Here is a 17,154-nt window from a genome sequence, read left to right as displayed (position 1 = left end):
ACCATCTATTACTAGTTATTAGTTCATAATCATATTACTATTGTATGACACCATCTATCACTAGTTGTTAGGTGTTGTCTGAAATTGATCTCGGTAAAACAAAAGCACAAAACCAATTATTTATTGTAATATTTGACTGCGTTCTCCGTTAACTTGTCCTATTTTAATTCTAGACTGAAACTTGATTTTCATTTACCTTCTAAGTCTTTGTCGTTGCAGCGAGTAAACTCGAGGCCGGAACATGCTTTGTCAATACTTACAACAAGACTGACGTCGCCACTCCCTTTGGTGGATTCAAGCAGTCTGGCTTTGGCAAGGATTTGGGTGGGTATCTGCTTTGTATTTCAGTATTTCATTAGCTTACTGCCAGACTGCTCTCATTTGTAGGTATTGTCTTCTAGGGCAGCAGTCTAGAGGAATCTTTTTTTCACCACAGCATGGTAGATGTTAGTTACTTATGTTTTTGATTGATACATAACTGTTAACTAGTGTTGCTGACTCGTATTATAAAACTCATTGCTGTACCTTGTATAGAGAGTAACATCCGACAAACAAGTTCTTCCAAAGGCCCCATCATGGGGGCCTTTGGAAAAACTTGCTTGTCGGCCCCATGCAACTTACAGGCTTGTTCCATTAGCATTGGCAATAGTTTTATGACCCGAGTGGATGGATAGAATTAAGCGACAATATTTTGTGGCTTTTGCAGGTCAAGAAGCCTTGAATGAGTACCTCAAAACTAAAGTCGTGACCATGGAATATTAACGACTGCAGAATCTGCACCTTCTCTCGGTTAGCCGGTTTATGCCTATGGTCTCTGACCATTCCTATCTATCAATACTATGATAGAGACCACTTTGGTCTGACTTCCTGCAAGCCTACAAAATATTGCATCCTTTTTGTTGCGTATTGTATTTGTTTGTTGAGCTCATCATAATTTATGCAAACTTAATCTTTTCTTAGTTTGTTTATCTCATCAGCTTATCAGGGGACTGTGCTTTCACATTTCTTATGCTCATGTATTACAGAATTGTCTATGTATACATTTTCAAGAAACTCACATCTTTAAGCATATTATTTGAATATGTGCATCATGAAATTATGTAAGAAATATATATGTATAAGAAAACCGTGACAATTTAATTTTGCCTTGTATTACTATGAGCCCTTGGCGTTGTCATGCTGCTCGGAAATGTCAGTGGCATCATTTGTTGTTGAAACATTTGCGGTTGAAGCATTTGTTGTTGAAACATTTGCTGTTGTGCTATTTGCTGTTGAAACAGCTGTTGTTGTGCCATTTGCTGTGAAGCCAATTGGTACTCCAGCATTAACTGTTGTTGGTGCTGTATGTTTGGGCCGTCTAACAAAGATGGAACCTCCAGCACTTGGTAGCTGTCTGCACCTGTAGTATGACGGCGCCTTTGGAAGGCTTGTTCATGAAGGCTTGAATGGATATTAACATTCCCCGGCAGTTGCGGTGGTAATTGCTGCATAGCTATCTGTGAGTTTAGCAGACTGTACGATGGATTGTTTTGGGAATTACCTGACCAGCTCTGAATACGTCCAGCAGTTTGTGGAAATGATGGAAACTGGCAAACTTCTTTTGCTTGACAGCACTGACCTTCCTTGATAAGACTCGTTAATTCACTGACAGTCAAGTTCCGTTGAACCATTGTGGCGAGGGCTTTCAAATCACTGCTCTGGTTAAGAGGTTTCTTTATTCCTAAAATTGATGGAATAAGTTAGGTTGGAAAATGGTAATGAAATGGAGCCATAATGTGCCAGAGGAACGTGCTTTATTGCTCCCCAACAGTGTCAGTTCAGCACGTCTAACCATCTTTACTCATGATGGTTCGATGAGATAAAATCGGACCAGCGTACATCATGCTAGAGAGTAGAGACCTTTCTCTATTGTAGAGTACAGACGTTTACAGAAAGAATACATTTCTATATTAGGTGATTATGAATAGAGCTAATATAAGAAGTGGCTATATTGTGGGTTATAAATAACTGTATATAAGAATCTAGCTTAGTAATGATTCAAAATGAGGTTCTAGAGTCTCTTGGATAAGCACAAAACTACGAGATTTAATTGGCACTAGCATGCCAAACGTATATTCCGTTAAGTTTGTGCACAGATACTTGGCATTATAGGTTTGTGCTAACCCTCGGGGCTTTGTGCTAACCCTTGGGCCTCTGTATATGATAAAATGGAAGTATGTCTTCATATGATACTTTTGGATTGCAAAATTGATCGTTTTTGTACAGACATGAATAATTTCATAATGTTAAAAGTATTGAATGATAAATTCCATTCTTGTACATCATGTTGCCAATATGGTGAAATAGTCCTTATTTTAAGTTAAATATTAGGCAAGCTATCACCCTGACACCTCTCTTGATGTCTTTTGCCCTGAACAGAATTTACTACATGACTTTTACTAACACCTCTTTAGGTCTCTTTTGACCGGATCAGAAATTACTACATGACTTTTACTAACACCTCTTTAGGTCTCTTTTGACCTGATCAGAGTTTACTACATGACTTTTACTAACACCTCTTTAGGTCTCTTTTGACCGGATCAGAAATTACTACATGACTTTTACTAACACCTCTTAAGGTCTCTTTTGACCTGATCAGAGTTTACTACATGACTTTTAATAACACCTCTTTAGGTCTCTTTCGACCTGATCAGAGTTTACTACATGACTTTTACTAACACCTCTTTAGGTCTCTTTTGACCTGATCAGAATTTACTACATGACTTTTAATAACGTCTCTTTTGACCTGATCAGAATTGACTACATGACTTTTACTAACACCTCTTTAGGTCTCTTTTGACCTGATCAGAATTTACTACATGACTTTTAATAACGTCTCGTTTGACCTGATCAGAAGTTACTACATGACTTTTAATAACGTCTCTTTTGACCTGATCAGAATTTACTACATGACTTTTACTAACACCTCTTTAGGTCTCTTTTGACCTGATCAGAATTTACTACATGACTTTTACTAACACCTCTTTAGGTCTCTTTTGACCTGATCAGAATTTACTACATGACTTTTAATAACACCTCTTTAGGTCTCTTTTGACCTGATCAGAATTTACTACATGACTTTTACTAACGTCTCTTTTGACCTGATCAGAATTTACTAAATGACTTTTAATAACACCTCTTTAGGTCTCTTTTGACCTGATCAGAATTTACTACATGACTTTTGCTAACGTCTCTTTTGACCTGATCAGAAGTTCCTGTATTAAAGCTTTATTAAAAATAAGTTTTCAATAGCAATCCTCTTTTACTACCACACCGATATTTACAGGCACTTGAAATTTATTTTGTTCAATTAATGCAATGCTACATTAACATCAGAATCTATGTAGGACCCCAACTTGTTTAGTCGGGTGGCTGTTGCTACAACTAACAGGGTTTTCTCCTAGACAAAAATATAAACAATAAAAGAATTCCCGTAGTTCCATTGCTAGACTCGGTGCAACAAATACTGTTTTCAAATTAACTGTTATAGACACATTCAATGTAACCAAAGCTTCTAAAACATTATGGAAGATAAATTTAGCAAAAAATAATACAGGTATGAAGCTAAAACTTTGATTTTGTTTAGAAAGGTGAGCCACTTTACACGGCAAAGTTTTGAGTTGACTTACTTTGGAACAATTTGTGAACTGATTGGACGCCGTAAGCAGACGTTAAAAAAAGTACATGGATGATACTATATTTGTATTGCTCCACCTTGGCTAGTTTTTAATGTTATTAAAGTATTTTCCTAAAAGGATACAGTTTCAATAATTAGAAGTTCCTATTGTTTAAGAGTAGTTAATAATTACAATTGAACACCACTAGAGACGAACAAACAAGAAATACCTGATACTGCGTTAGGCGATAAATAATACAGGGCATCATCTTCATCGTGTGTTGATTTGCTTTGGGGTAATGAAGATGGAGGTAATAAAGACGGATTTAATGAAGATTGAGGTAATTCAAATTTTTCAAAAGTTTCCACAGAGCTTTTGAATTTCGACTCAGTGAATGATGGTTTTGGTGGTAACGTTGGACTGGCGCATTCTGAATAGCAGTAATTAGTCAGATTTTCGTAGGGTATTCGGGATTCTGCGTCATTATAATCATCATATTCATCATAATCATCTTTCTTGTATGCTGAAACATTGCAGTAATTGAAATATTGCTATCAACTTGATCTCTGTTTGCTAATGGTATAACAATAATAACAACTAGACACTGGAGCAGTAATAATGTAACAATAACAACCAGTTATAGCAGTAATGATAATATCAGGATAATAACCAGTTAAAGTAGTAATAATAATAAAAATATACATCTCAGCGTTTGTCAATTTGTTGGTTTTGCAATTGTCTGTCCAGTTATAGCATGGAGTTTTAGGAACAAAAACTCCAGTTTGCACTGAATTTGACCTTTGACCTCACATCCTCTAGGTCTGCAGACAGACCTTCTACTCACTAGAGTGACTAGAGTAAGGGGCAATTTTGCTATATAGCGGAATAATGATGGAATAATTATGGTCATACTCATTACCACTGTTCCCTCTAAGCATGGTTTGTGAGCAAATTCGCACTGCTCCCTGCGTGTCTGCGCACAAAATGTGTCAGCTGTGCATAAATTAAAAATGCATCCAGTATTGAAAAGAGCACATAGGTAATTCGGTATTATGCAACATGTGATTGGCTGTTCCAGGTTGTTATTTGATACGATCCACTTAGGCGTTCACATCACAACGTTGTTTACTGGCCGCTGCGCCTGTCTGTTCCCGACTCCCTGGTACTGTAAGCAGAGAGGCCTGTTCGCTGTGGAGGCTGCGTGACCTAAGGCAAGGTATTATTTACCCATCATAATAATGGCAAAACGAACTGGCACATACAGTCACCAAGTAAAGAAGAAATGTGGTTCGTTTAAGATAGAATGGCTGTTAAAGTATGCACATGGAGTGCAAGCGGAAGACAAACCGGTGAAACTTGATGAAATTTTTTTTGTTTCGAGTGAGAAAGGTCTACTCTGTAAACTGTGTTGCGAAGCTAAAGTAGAAAGCGAGGTTTTTGAGGGTCAGGTGTGGAGCGAAGATGGGGCTATCAACCTGGACAAAGGGTACAACCACTGAAGAGGACAAAAAAGACAGATGGAGAAAAGAAGGTAAAATTTAAGTTCTCAATCAGTTTCGTGCGCAATTTTAATTTGTTAAAAATAATAATTATTAAATATCATTTGTGTACCCTACCCTAGGACACTTGTGTATTTGCCTCATCTAGCTTTCGCGTTTTTGCGGAGTCATCCTCTCGCGAAGATTTCATGCGCGAAACTAAACTAACATAACGGACGAGCGAAAACACGAAATTAAATAGCTTTGTTCATTGATAGTCCAAGAAACAAATGGCAGCAAGCGATCAAATTGCATTATCGACCTCGCCCACACCATTCTACCTGCGGTTCACAATTACAAACTAGTCCCAAATTGAAATTCTTTTCTTATCGGTGAACCAGGCCCGTATTCCCTGGGGCTGCTGGGTGGCTGAGCAGTCCCAACTTTTTAGGAACTTCCCGCGGCTAAGTACAGTCAAACTCGGATAACTCGCCCTCGGATAAAATGTAACATTTCATCTCAAACACAAGGTTAACTCAAACGGATTTGTTTGGTTCGTTCCCACGCAATGATAAATTGCTTCAGATAACTCGACCTCAACATCATTTATTCGAAAAGTTATTTGCCCAACGGCTATAGAGACGGTTTTTATCGCTGTAAAATGTCACTTTATTCAAAGCCATAGAGACAAACATCAACTTTTAGTAGTTCTTAGGCGTCATTATTATCATCATGAGTGGCAAAGTATTCTTGTTAACGACCTTTATAAAGGTTTGCAAAATATCAAATTTTACCAAACATCCGCTTGGCCATGTCCCATTGAAAGCGTGGAAACCTCCGTATGAACTTAAAATAAAATCGGCAAAATTGATATTTGTTAAAACGCTCAAAAGAAAAAGATGTCTTTTTTCTGAGCATTTTAACTGCAGTCAAGTTTTGCCTATTTTAATTTTAAAACGTCTCGTCAGTCACATCACCTAAAACAAAACAAATCTCAAAAAATAGAAAAATTTTGATACTTTCCGACAAAATTTTTTTAAACTTCACACGAAAGGCCCGGCTGAGGCCCTACATAAGAAAAACCTGTTGGGGGTCTTACACCGCCCCCCTCAACACCCCCAGGTGTTCATAACTAGTCGCCTAACATTAGCCGCCCCAACTTGCAACCAGTGAATACAGGCCTGCGGTGAACTGAACCTGAGGAATCTAATTATGTTTGTTCCACTGCATTTATTTTCACATCACTATATTTTCGCACTCATCAGATCTGCAAAATTAAGTTGCAGTGAAATTTTACTCGGTATGCTACTCACGAAACTAAATATTAGCGAAATATAAGTATCCTAGGGTAGATGCTAATAAAACAGTGTAGTTTTGCAAATATAGTTTAATAATGATTTATGAATTACAACACACGTCATTGTGTCGTCACACGTCACATCATGTTAATATTTCAACTTTTCTCTTAAATATTCACAAGCCTAAATCCTTCCAGAGCAAGAGCCAATCAGAATAAAGACCCTTACACTGTGGAAGAAGCAAACAGATGCATCTGAAAAATGAAGAATAAGATGAAATTTCAGTACTCAGTCACATCTGTGCTTATCTGGTGTTGTTTACCAAAACATTTGTGTGTATTGATCAGTAACTTCTGTAATACGAGTTAATGTAATAGAACAAATGGTAATTAAAATTGTGTATGTATTTTTTTACAGACAGCGTTACATGAGTGGACTTCCAGACTACAGTTGGTTCATGAAACCCAGTGAACAGCAGCACTCTCTCCAAGATCACAGTAGGACACCCACATGGCAGATCATGCTTTGCCATAATTCGTACAAACCATTGTTAAAACAGCTATATATATGCTACACCTTTAGTTACATGGCTTTTGAGTTTTTCACCGAAAGTGGACAAACACACTGAATAAAGAAGTAATTTGATAGAAACTATGTTTGTAATGTTATTGTTTTGTTTAAAACATGCAAATTAATGTATATGATGAATATGATACTGCATGACCACAACTTGCATGGCGCATGTTGCTCAAATGCTTGAGCTTGAGAGAGACCATGACGCGTAACGTCACACAAGTAACGATTACAAGCTGACTTCCTGGCTTTTTTATTATAGTAAATATTTAGACAAGCCTTAGTTTCTAATTAAATTAGCTTAATTCTAGTTAAATTAGCCATTTTGCTCATTTAGCCAAGTTGGCTAATTAGTCAACTTAGCGAATGGCATCTATATTATCTCCCACAGTTTAACTGTTTATGAGCTGTTTTTATTACGGGCTGATATAGGCTGATAGGAATGATATAATGATGATTATCAGTTACAATAGCAATAATAATATAACAATAACAACAACCGCTGTCAGTAGTAACCACTGATATGCATGAAAATAGAAAAAATAAACATAGTGAAATGAGTTTTCAAGGTTGAATTTTAACATTTAATAGTACATAAACCACTCATATCACAAATCTTTAGTGTTTTCCTCATCAAATGTAATACAAAGTTTAATTTCAAGAAATTAAAAAAGAATTTCAAGCAATTTTAAAGGCGTACAAGCAACAGTCAACCTTGTAAAGGTAATCTAGCTGAGCTTTTCAAATATGATTACTGTTTCTGGCAAAGCAACAGTTGAGTATATCCTTTTGAGGGGATGACAACTATACTTTAGCATAGCGTCACATGTGAAGACAACTTGAAAAGGAATTGAAAAGGTCAACGGTTGGCTAATGATGGCTGATATATGTCTGCTGAGGAGACAAAGCATGACTCATTCTGAAATATTTACTCGCGAGTGTTATACGAGGCTCTCAGGTACTTCGGTTTTTGTCAAATCAATGCGCGAACTTTTACAAATAATTGGTATAATAATAATAATAATAATTGGTATAATTGGTGGTATGAAAATAATTGAATAATCTAATAATTGAAAACGATGTTTTCAAAGTTAAATGCGAATTCAGAGTTTTGGCGAGTTCAGATGGAGGAGAGGTCAAAGTCATTGACAACCTTTATAATCTTTGGGGTAAGTAAAGGTTCAATTGGATGCCATTAGGTATCTCTTCCGTTCCTGATTTTTTCCAGAGAGCGATATAAAAACTTATTGGTAGTATGAAGGGAGTAGTATGTTTGATGGATGATATCCTAGTAGTTTATATGGGAGAGATGCAGATGAGCATTGGTTGAGATTGAGGGAGGTGCTAAGGAGAGTCAGGTGTTCAGACATGACATCAAGGAAGAATAAGTGTGAGTTTGGCAAAAGTGAGATCAAGTTTCTAGGCTATTTGGTTAGCGCGACTGGCATTAAGTCAGATTCATGTAAAGTTGAGAGTTGAAGCCGCCGGCTAATAAAACGGAGTCGAGAAGGTTTACAGGAATGGAAAATTATTTGAGTAAGTTCAGCACAGAGCTAGAAAAGTTATGCGCACCAATTTACAAGGTGTCAGGAGGTAGATCAGAGGTGTATTGGGATACAGATCAGAATAGGGCATTTGAGGAGGTGAAAATAGCTTTATCTAAATCTATCTTTATCTAAATTTATCTTTATCCTTTGACTTGAATAAGAGACATAGGGTGTCAGCGGACACCACCATGATGCAGTAAAAACAGTATTGTTGCAATTAAATGAGGGTAATATGTGGCAGCCAGTTGAGTATGTGTTGAGGAAAATGACCGAGACAGAGGAAACGTATGCGATGATAGAAAAAGAGGCATTGGCAATTACCTGGATGTGGGAAATTTGACAACTATTTAGTAGGCGGAAAGTTTGACGTTGAGACTGACCATAAGCTGCTTATTTCACTAATGGGTGAGAAGGACTTGTCAGCCTTACCAGTCAGGGTTCAGAGGTTTAAAATGAGGTTAATGAGGTATGATTGCACAATTTTTCAGACACCTGGGGAGCAAATGTTTTTGGTATGGCTCTTTGAGCGACCTAATGGCAAGTCTTACAGTGAAAGTGATATAAATAGATGTGAAGAAGTAAATACATGTACTGCTGTAGTTGGCTGTGAGACTACTGACAACTTCACGGACAGCTCAATGACAGATTTAAGGTCGGGGATTTTGAAAGATGAGGAGGCTGCGGAAAGTTTCGAGTGTGTTATGGGATACTGGCCGAGAGGTGGTAAAAAATTGGGCAGTGAGCTTGTAAAGCTTTATAGCCCGAGGGAATGGCTTACTGTATGAGATGGGTTGCTTTTCTTCAGGGACCGGGTATACATACCTAGGTCAATGAGGAAACTGTATTTAAAGACGTGTCATGTTGCCAGGTGTCACTTATGGTGGCCAGGAGTGAGTGTAGACATTTGTGAGTTTGTAAGGCACTGCGATACGTGTGTCATCTATGGGGCAATCCAACCATCAATCTATGGTTAAATATAAGTTACCAACAAGGCCTTGGGAAGTACTCAGTAGTGCCGTATTTGTATCTGATGGAAAGTTATATTTGTTAATAGTTGATTACTATTCCAGGTGAATTGAAGCACTGCACATCAAAGCTCAAGCATCTAGGGAAGTAATAACTGTTATGAGAAAGTGTTTGCTAGCTGCGGTATCCCTAGCATTTTGCGTTCAAATATTGGGCCTTGTTATGATAGAAAAGAGTTTAGAGATTTTGCAAACTTGTACAACATCAGAGCAGTTACCACTAGTCCTCGGTACCCACATAGTAATGGGTTGGCGGAGAGTGTGTATAGCATTTATGCGGATGCTAGGCAAGTTTGGTACACTTTATGCGGAGTATACCGTAATGTAGCGACAAGGCTAATCCAAACAAGGAGATTGCACTGCTGCTTGGTAAATGAATTGAACGAGTTTATTTATTCTTGGCGACGAACAATCTATACATGTTGTCCAACTCTTAATCACCAATACACCGTGAAATATAAAAGTTTAAATGAATATGTGACATGTGGTTTGCAATACTAGAAAAGATAAAAAGTGTACATAACAGCCATAAAAACATGCTAGAAAAAATCAATTTTACATTACATAAAAAAGTAGCATACCTTTAATTGTCCAGGAATTGCCTTGTGTGCATATAGTAGGCATGAACTTCTGGAGTAAACAGCTATACAAGACCTTTAGTCAAGGCACGAAAAAACCTACTGCCCAGGCTTGTCAGAGCACCCACTGGTCAGCAAGAGCAATTACTGGTGTCCCCAACCCCCATTGGTAGATGTAAGGTGATGACCTCCAACAAACCCAATCACCATACACCAGACTACTGTTGCCTAGTCCTGTTTATTACATAACAAACCCCATCACAAGTCACCAGACCACTGTTGCTTAGTCCTGTTTATTACACTCCCACCTAATTTTATGCAAAATTATACACCTTGATTAAACATGATACTATCAAAGCTATGACACTGTGGGTATAATATATGGGTATAATAACTGTAAGCATATGCTATCTAACTATCTATTGCTGGCACAAGAAGTATCAACTTCTGGACGGGCCTCTCCAGCACAGAAGGTTCCGTCATCTTCTTTCCTTGTCTGTCGAGGTGTCTGTTTGCTACTCGCAGCTGGATTCTTCGTACCAGGGCATCATTGTCCTTGAACACCTGCTGTACGACTGCTGTGAGCCATTGTCCTCGTGGTAGATTTTCGTCCATTATCAATACGATGTCACCAATTGCTATGGATCTCTCCATCTTTGTCCATTTTTGTCGTTTGTTTATGTGAACAAAGTACTGATTGCGCCACTCTGTCCAGAAGTGTTCAGCGAATTGTTGTACCTTTTGCCACATTTTACGGCCATACACCTCTTGATTGCCAAATTCTCTTGGAACTACAGTTGGTTGACTGGGCTTCATAGTGATCAAATGATTAGGTGTGAGCACTATTTCGTCAGGCTTGTTGAGATTATCTACACTAAGTGGCCTGCTATTCACGATAGCCATGACTTCGTAGAAAGCGGTTTTCAGAGCCATCGTGTCCATTCTTGTGGTATAGGTAGGAAGCATAGCGTTGAGCACAGACTTAACTGTGCGTATCTGCCTCTCCCACACGCCACCGGCGTGGCTGGCACTCGGAGCATTGAACTTAAACTCTATCATAGAGTCTTTCAAGGCGTTTTGAATGCCGGAGCCCAGGCTTGCAAAACTGGCGAGGAGCTCATTTTTTGCGCCTATAAAATTTGTTCCGTTGTCGCAGCATATTGTTTTAACGGGACCTCGAATGCAAATAAAGGAGCGAAGAGCATTTATTAGAGCGTCTGTTGACATTGAATCCAGGAGCTCTATGTGGATAGCCCTAGAATACATGCAAGTCAGAAGGAGACCCCATCTTTTTACTTCTATACGGCGATCCTTAACTGTGTATGGTCCAAAACAGTCCATACCTATATGCGTGAAAGGCGGAGTAGGCTCAATCCGGCTTTATGGCAGTTCTCCCATCTGCTGCTGTACTGCTGGTGCCCTCATGGCTCTGCAAGGTGCACACTGATGAATATGGCGTTTAACTAGCTTGTTCGCAGCTGTTATCCAATAGCCTTGAGTTCTTAGAGCCCCTAAGGTCATGGCCTGCCTTTAGTGATACACCTTCAGATGGGCTCGTTCTATCAGCAATTTTGAGACATGAGCTTTCTCAGGCAATATCAGAGGGTGCTTCTCTTCGAAGCTTAACGCTAAGGATCTCCTAGCTCTCCCACCAATCCTCATCATGCCTTGTTTATCCAGGAATGGGGTCAAACACAGTAGTGAGCTTTGCTTGTGCACCGACTGAGAGCTTTCGAGAGCCTTCAGCTCATCTCTATAGTATTCTCTTTGCGTTAGCTTGATAACTATTTTCTCTGCTTCTTGCAGTTGAAAAACATCTAAGTTTGGTTTTCGCCAACTTCTATTTTTGAGCATTGTTTTAGCCGTGGCGATTGCTCTAATCAATTTTGTCCACGATCCATGTCGTTCAAAGTTTAGCTTTCTTTCTTCTGGCTGAGCCTTCCTTGCACACAACGCCTGCTTGGGTCGTTTGATCTCTGGATCCTCAGGGAGTGTTTCACCTGAATACTCATTGTTTAAGTGTTTCCTTATATCTGGAGCATGCAGAAACTGTGGTCCATCCCACCATGCGGACTTTTGGAGGCTAAATAAGCTTGCACCCCGAGAAACTAGATTGGCGGGGTTAGCCTTTCCTGGAACATGGTGCCATTGCTCACATTCAGAGTTGCTTCGTATTGTCTGCACCCTGTTTGCCACAAACATGTGATAGCGATGTTCACTGTTCTTAATGTAGCCTAAGGCTACAGCAGAATCAGACCCAAAATATTCTTCGTCGATTTTCATATCGAGCTCGGCTTTGAGAGTTGCGCTGAGTTTTGCTGCTTCTACAGCTGCCTGCAGCTCTAAACGTGGTATAGTCATCAGCTTCGTGGGAGCAACTCTTCCTTTAGCCATAAGCAGTGTTACATGGACCTTGCTATGTTCATCCACCATTCTCAGATATGTGCAAGCACCATAGCCTTGTAGGCTTGCGTCACTAAAGTGATGCAGCTCTGTGTGCACTGCTCTGCCAAGGTCTTTTGCTTGAACACATCGGTCGATTTTGACGGTGTCTAGATTGTCTAGCTCATTAACCCATTCTTGCCACTGTTCTTGCAACTGCATGGATACTTCTGCGTCCCATCCGCCTTTCTCCTGACAAGCTTTTTGGGAAATCATTTTTCCTTTCAGTGTAAAAGGAGAGAGCAACCCCAAAGGGTCGTAAAGCTGCGAGACGGCAGACAGTATTCCTTTTCTGGTAGGGGCTGTGAACTTCATGTTATTCTTAAACTCTATGGTATCGGTCTGTATAGACCATTCTATACCGAGAGTTCTTTCAGTAGGTAGACGGTCATGAAACAGGTTAAGACCCTGTGCTTCCTGTACTACTTCAGACGGTGGTATAGCAGCCATTACTTCTCGGCTATTGCTTACAAACTTATGAAGTCGTAAGTTACCACTGTTGCATATGTCAGTTGCTTCGGCAATTAGGTTGACAGCCTCCTCTGTTGTATTGACACTAGTGATTCCATTGTCTACGTAGAAGTCTTTGATGATAAATCTGCTAGCTGAAGGTTTCTCATGTTCGTGTTGTCTTGCAATGTGTCGCAAGGCAAAGGTTGCAACGCCTGGAGACGAGGTGGCTCCAAAGAGATGCCTTGTCATTCTATAGGTACTCACTGATTTCAGATCTGAGTCAATCCAAAGAAACCGTAAATAGTCTCTATGTGCTTCTGGAACATAAAAGTTGTGGAACATTTTCTCCACGTCGCAAGATATTGCTATTGGGTTCTTGCGAAACCGCAAAAGAATGCCCACCAAACTATTCATGTGATCGGGCCCAGTAAGCAACTTCTCATTGAGTGACTCATTTGCATATCTGGCACTGGCGTCAAAAACTACGCGAAGTTTTCTCTTTTTTGGGTGATATATGCCAAAATGTGGGATATACCACTCCTTGCCTTTATCAGCTTCATCAGCGGCTACTTCTGCAAAGCCGTTGTTTACCATATCTTCGACGAAACTGAAATACTCATTCTTGTACTCTTCATCTTCTTTTAATCTTTCAACTAGCTGCTTTAGTCTTTTCTCGGCTTGTGCCTTGTTATTAGGCATAAAAGACTTGTTCTTGAATGGAAGTGGTAGGCAGTAGGACCCACTTTCTAGCTTTGTTATTCCTCCTTCCAAGGTGTCCAAGAATTGCAAATCATGTTGTGACAGCTTTGGTTGTCCAAGAGAGTGATCATTCAGCACACATTCTTGTTTGATTTGGGTGTTATGTACTGTGAACTCTTGTACCGGCTTGCTTATCTCGCCACACAGCGTCCATCCGAGCTTCGTTTTTACTGCAAAAGGCTGTCCTTCCTGCTCGAGTATGGTTTCTAATGAGGCTAATGCTTTTGAGCAGTCAACTCCTATGAGCAGTCCCACTGGAATATCCATCTTGGGTGGTAGCTTTCTGAGCAAGCTCTTTAGATGCGGGAGATCAGCTACATGACTTCTATTTAGTATTTGAGTTGGTGTACAGGGGATACATTCCTGCTCATAAGCCTCTATCTCCAACTCTTCTGTTGCTGCTAAGCCATAGCCCCTAACTGTGAGCTTGTAGCAATTTAAAAGCTTGGTCTTCTGTCCATTTAGTATCGTAATAGTGATCCTTTCTGGCGTGAACATGGGCTTTAACTTAGAAGCTAAGCTCTGAGAAATGAAGCTGACATCTGACTGGGTGTCGAGAAGAGCATAGACCAGCTGCTCTGATAGACTCGTTCCCACGTAAACTGGTACAATCATACTAAGGAGCCTGCTTTGACCCTGTTTCGCTGCATTAGCATTTACTTTCTTACTTTCGGCTACGCTCTCGCCAGACCTTTGTGGTTGAATTTGCTTCTCTTTAGTACTTTCTTGCTTGATTGCTTTCTCCTTAGTAGAGCTTCTTTCTTGATGTAGAGCTGTAGGATGGGCTTTGCCGCATTTACCGAAGGTAGCCCTTTCTGAACAGCTTTTGCTGCTATGTCCGGGCTTTATACAGCCAAAGCATAGCCTTCGCTCCATGATAAACTTCTTCTTATCTTCCTCGCTTTTAGCCGCTAATGAGCAACACTCTGTGACAACGTGAGAGTTTTTATGACAAAATATGCAATCTTCAGCCTTGCTAGCGTTGGAGCGATAACCTTTTGCATTTTGTGGTTTGTCTGAGATGTTGGCTTTTGACTTGGATTTTGGTTTTGAGTCACTTCCATCTCGCAAGTTGTTGTTTGACACTCTAGCTTCACGAGCGACAAATTCCACATACTTCGAAAAAGGTAGAAATCCTCCCTTCTCTTCTTGGTCCGTTACATAATACATCCAGCGGTTGATTGCCCATCCAGGGAGAGCCTTTATAAACTTCTTATTCTCTCTTTTCTCATCCAGAGCCTTGAGGTTTGGAATAGCTGCTTGAGCCGCGAGACATTGTCTCAAGAAATATGAGTACTTTTTGAGTGCTACTTGGTCTTTATTGCTTATCTTTGACCATCCTTCCAACTTGTCTCTGAAGCCATTTTCTACCAAGTCGTCTCTACCAAATTCTTCTTGGAGGGTTGTAAGCGCTTCTTCATAAGAATTAGTAGTTTGCAGCCGGAAGTATCCACTGATAGCTTCTAGTGCTTCTCCACTTACATATTTCCTGAGTCGGTGCAACTTTTCTATCGGTGTTCCTTTTTTAGAATGAATGAGGCCATTAAACAAGGCTCTCCAATCAGCATACTGGAGAGGGTCTCCACTAAAGACAAATGGCTCTGGTGGAGCTAACAAAGATATATGCATCCGTTCTGTAACGGTGTCTGCTATGTCCTCTGCTTTATTTAACATGTTTTGTTGTGACATTGCTGTTGTAGGACTCCATTGTTGTGCTACTTGATATCCTCCAAGTGCTTCATGCTGAGCCTGGAAGCTGTTTCTAGATGTTTGCGGTAGAATTGGCTGTTCAGATGTAGACTTTCTGTTGAGCTCAATGGCAGATGCTCTTACTGGTTGATGCTCTTGTCTTCTGATTGGCTGGTTAGAAACGTGTGAATTTTGTGGCATAGTGTCTGTCTCCAACACTGAGCGTCTACGTCCTGTGGGAAGAGGTGGTGCTGTCTGTATGGTAGCTTGATTCGGTTGCTGCGTACTTTCTGCATTGTCAGAACTTGTTTTTCTTAGCAGTCGTAGCTGCCTAGCAGCCATACGAGCTTGCAACTGCTTCATCTGCTCTTCCAAATGAGCTTTAGCCTCCTGCAATGCTGCCTCTTCCTCTTGTAGCATTCGCTCATTTTCCTCATGCCTTTCTTCTCGTTGTTGAAGATAATCTCTTAACTGCTGGCTTTCAGCAATAAACTGCTCAAAGAGGTTTTGTGTGACAGTTTCAACTTTATTTTCACTAAGTGTCTTAATCTCATCAAATTTACTACATATAGCATGCGATTTATGTTCCATCTGTGAAACAAAAGCTTGTACATCATGCAGCTCTTTGCTTTCAGCAGCTACTGAAAATCTTTCACTTTGCTCTTGAAACTCATCAACAATTTTTACTAATCTCTGTGAAAGTACTAAAACCTTTTGCTCTCTAGCTTTTAAAGTAGGTTTAGTGTCACGCCTGGACTTTCTAAGTGCTTCGCTCTCAGACACATGTGCACTGTCAGGCACAGCTACATGACTACTATTACCGTCTTTACTCTGCTCAGTCGTAGATAGGTTTTCACTTACATTTGACTGCGATGTCATTAACTCTTCATCAGAGGATGCCATTGTGCACAAAATATTATTATTGAGTCAACCTTATGCTATTACTAATCATCTACACCACAATATTTGTGTGCAGTTAACCACAGCAAGTTTGGGAACGGTCAATACATTAATTGCGAGCTTATCAATAATTGCCTTTTTTACACTTTACTTCAATGTAAGGGAATTGGTCAAGGTTCTACTGCAAGAAAGACAGCTTGAGCAACTGCGGCAAACCAAGGCCAAGCAACAGGTAGACAAACCACAAGTAACAGGATGAGGGTGGGGCCACCGCCAACTCTGCGAGCTCACGGACACACAAACAATAACCCGCCCAACCAAGGTGTGCTCTGACAGTCCTACCCAGTTACAAGAGTAACTAATAAAGAAAATGCAGTATATAGAGACAAAAAACAAACAAAAACTATGACTAACTGTAACAGGTCCAAAAACGAATTAGGACTAACTCAAACCTACGTGACTGCTGGGTAAACAGATTTCAACTTTTATTAAAATGTAATAAATTGTATGTGTAGCAACCTAGCTGTAGCTGACGCGTGGGTAAGAGCTCTTGTGTGTTCTCTGGTATGTCGACACAACGATGTCTCTATGTTTACTGTACGATATGTACGAGAGTGTTAATAGCAGTGTGGTTACGACAATGAACTGTAGTTTCCACTGTGAATGTTTGCTTGAATATGCACAGTTCTATCTCTGTAGATGCGCGGTACTGTGTAGCCTTTGATGTATCTCTGTACGACTATTGTCTGTGATTGT

The 17,154-nt window shown here is 39.9% G+C and overlaps 3 protein-coding genes across 3 annotated transcripts in view; 1 reads left to right on the top strand and 2 right to left on the bottom strand.

Moving 5' to 3' along the window:
* The window catches only part of LOC137388751 (cytosolic 10-formyltetrahydrofolate dehydrogenase-like), a 39,326-nt gene extending 38,199 nt beyond the window's left edge, over window positions 1–1,127 (top strand). Inside the window, exons 17-18 of the mRNA XM_068075204.1 lie at window positions 220–324; window positions 707–1,127. Of these exons, the coding sequence (XP_067931305.1) occupies window positions 220–324; window positions 707–762 (161 nt within the window). The 3' untranslated portion in view covers window positions 763–1,127. The remainder of the gene's footprint in view (window positions 1–219; window positions 325–706) is intronic.
* Window positions 1,128–10,566: 9,439 nt separating this feature from the next.
* On the bottom strand, window positions 10,567–11,496 carry LOC137388160 (uncharacterized). The gene has a single exon (XM_068074664.1). It carries the CDS (start codon window positions 11,494–11,496, stop codon window positions 10,567–10,569), a length of 930 nt encoding a protein of 309 aa, XP_067930765.1.
* A 189-nt stretch (window positions 11,497–11,685) lies between these two features.
* On the bottom strand, window positions 11,686–16,401 carry LOC137388159 (uncharacterized). Its single transcript, XM_068074663.1, has one exon. The coding sequence runs from the start codon at window positions 16,399–16,401 to the stop codon at window positions 11,686–11,688; it is 4,716 nt and encodes a 1,571-aa protein (XP_067930764.1).
* Window positions 16,402–17,154: the final 753 nt, after the last annotated feature.

The sequence above is a fragment of the Watersipora subatra genome, chromosome 2 (assembly GCF_963576615.1).
Source record: "Watersipora subatra chromosome 2, tzWatSuba1.1, whole genome shotgun sequence".
NCBI lineage: Eukaryota > Metazoa > Bryozoa > Gymnolaemata > Cheilostomatida > Watersiporidae > Watersipora > Watersipora subatra.
Note: the sequence above shows the minus strand (reverse complement) of the source record. Positions and strands in the feature narration are given on the sequence as shown.

Bases quoted from the DNA above. Each gene is read 5' to 3' on its own strand.
- LOC137388160 (XM_068074664.1), bottom strand. From the start codon at position 11,496: ATGGACTGTTTTGGACCATACACAGTTAAGGATCGCCGTATAGAAGTA.
- LOC137388159 (XM_068074663.1), bottom strand. From the start codon at position 16,401: ATGGCATCCTCTGATGAAGAGTTAATGACATCGCAGTCAAATGTAAGT.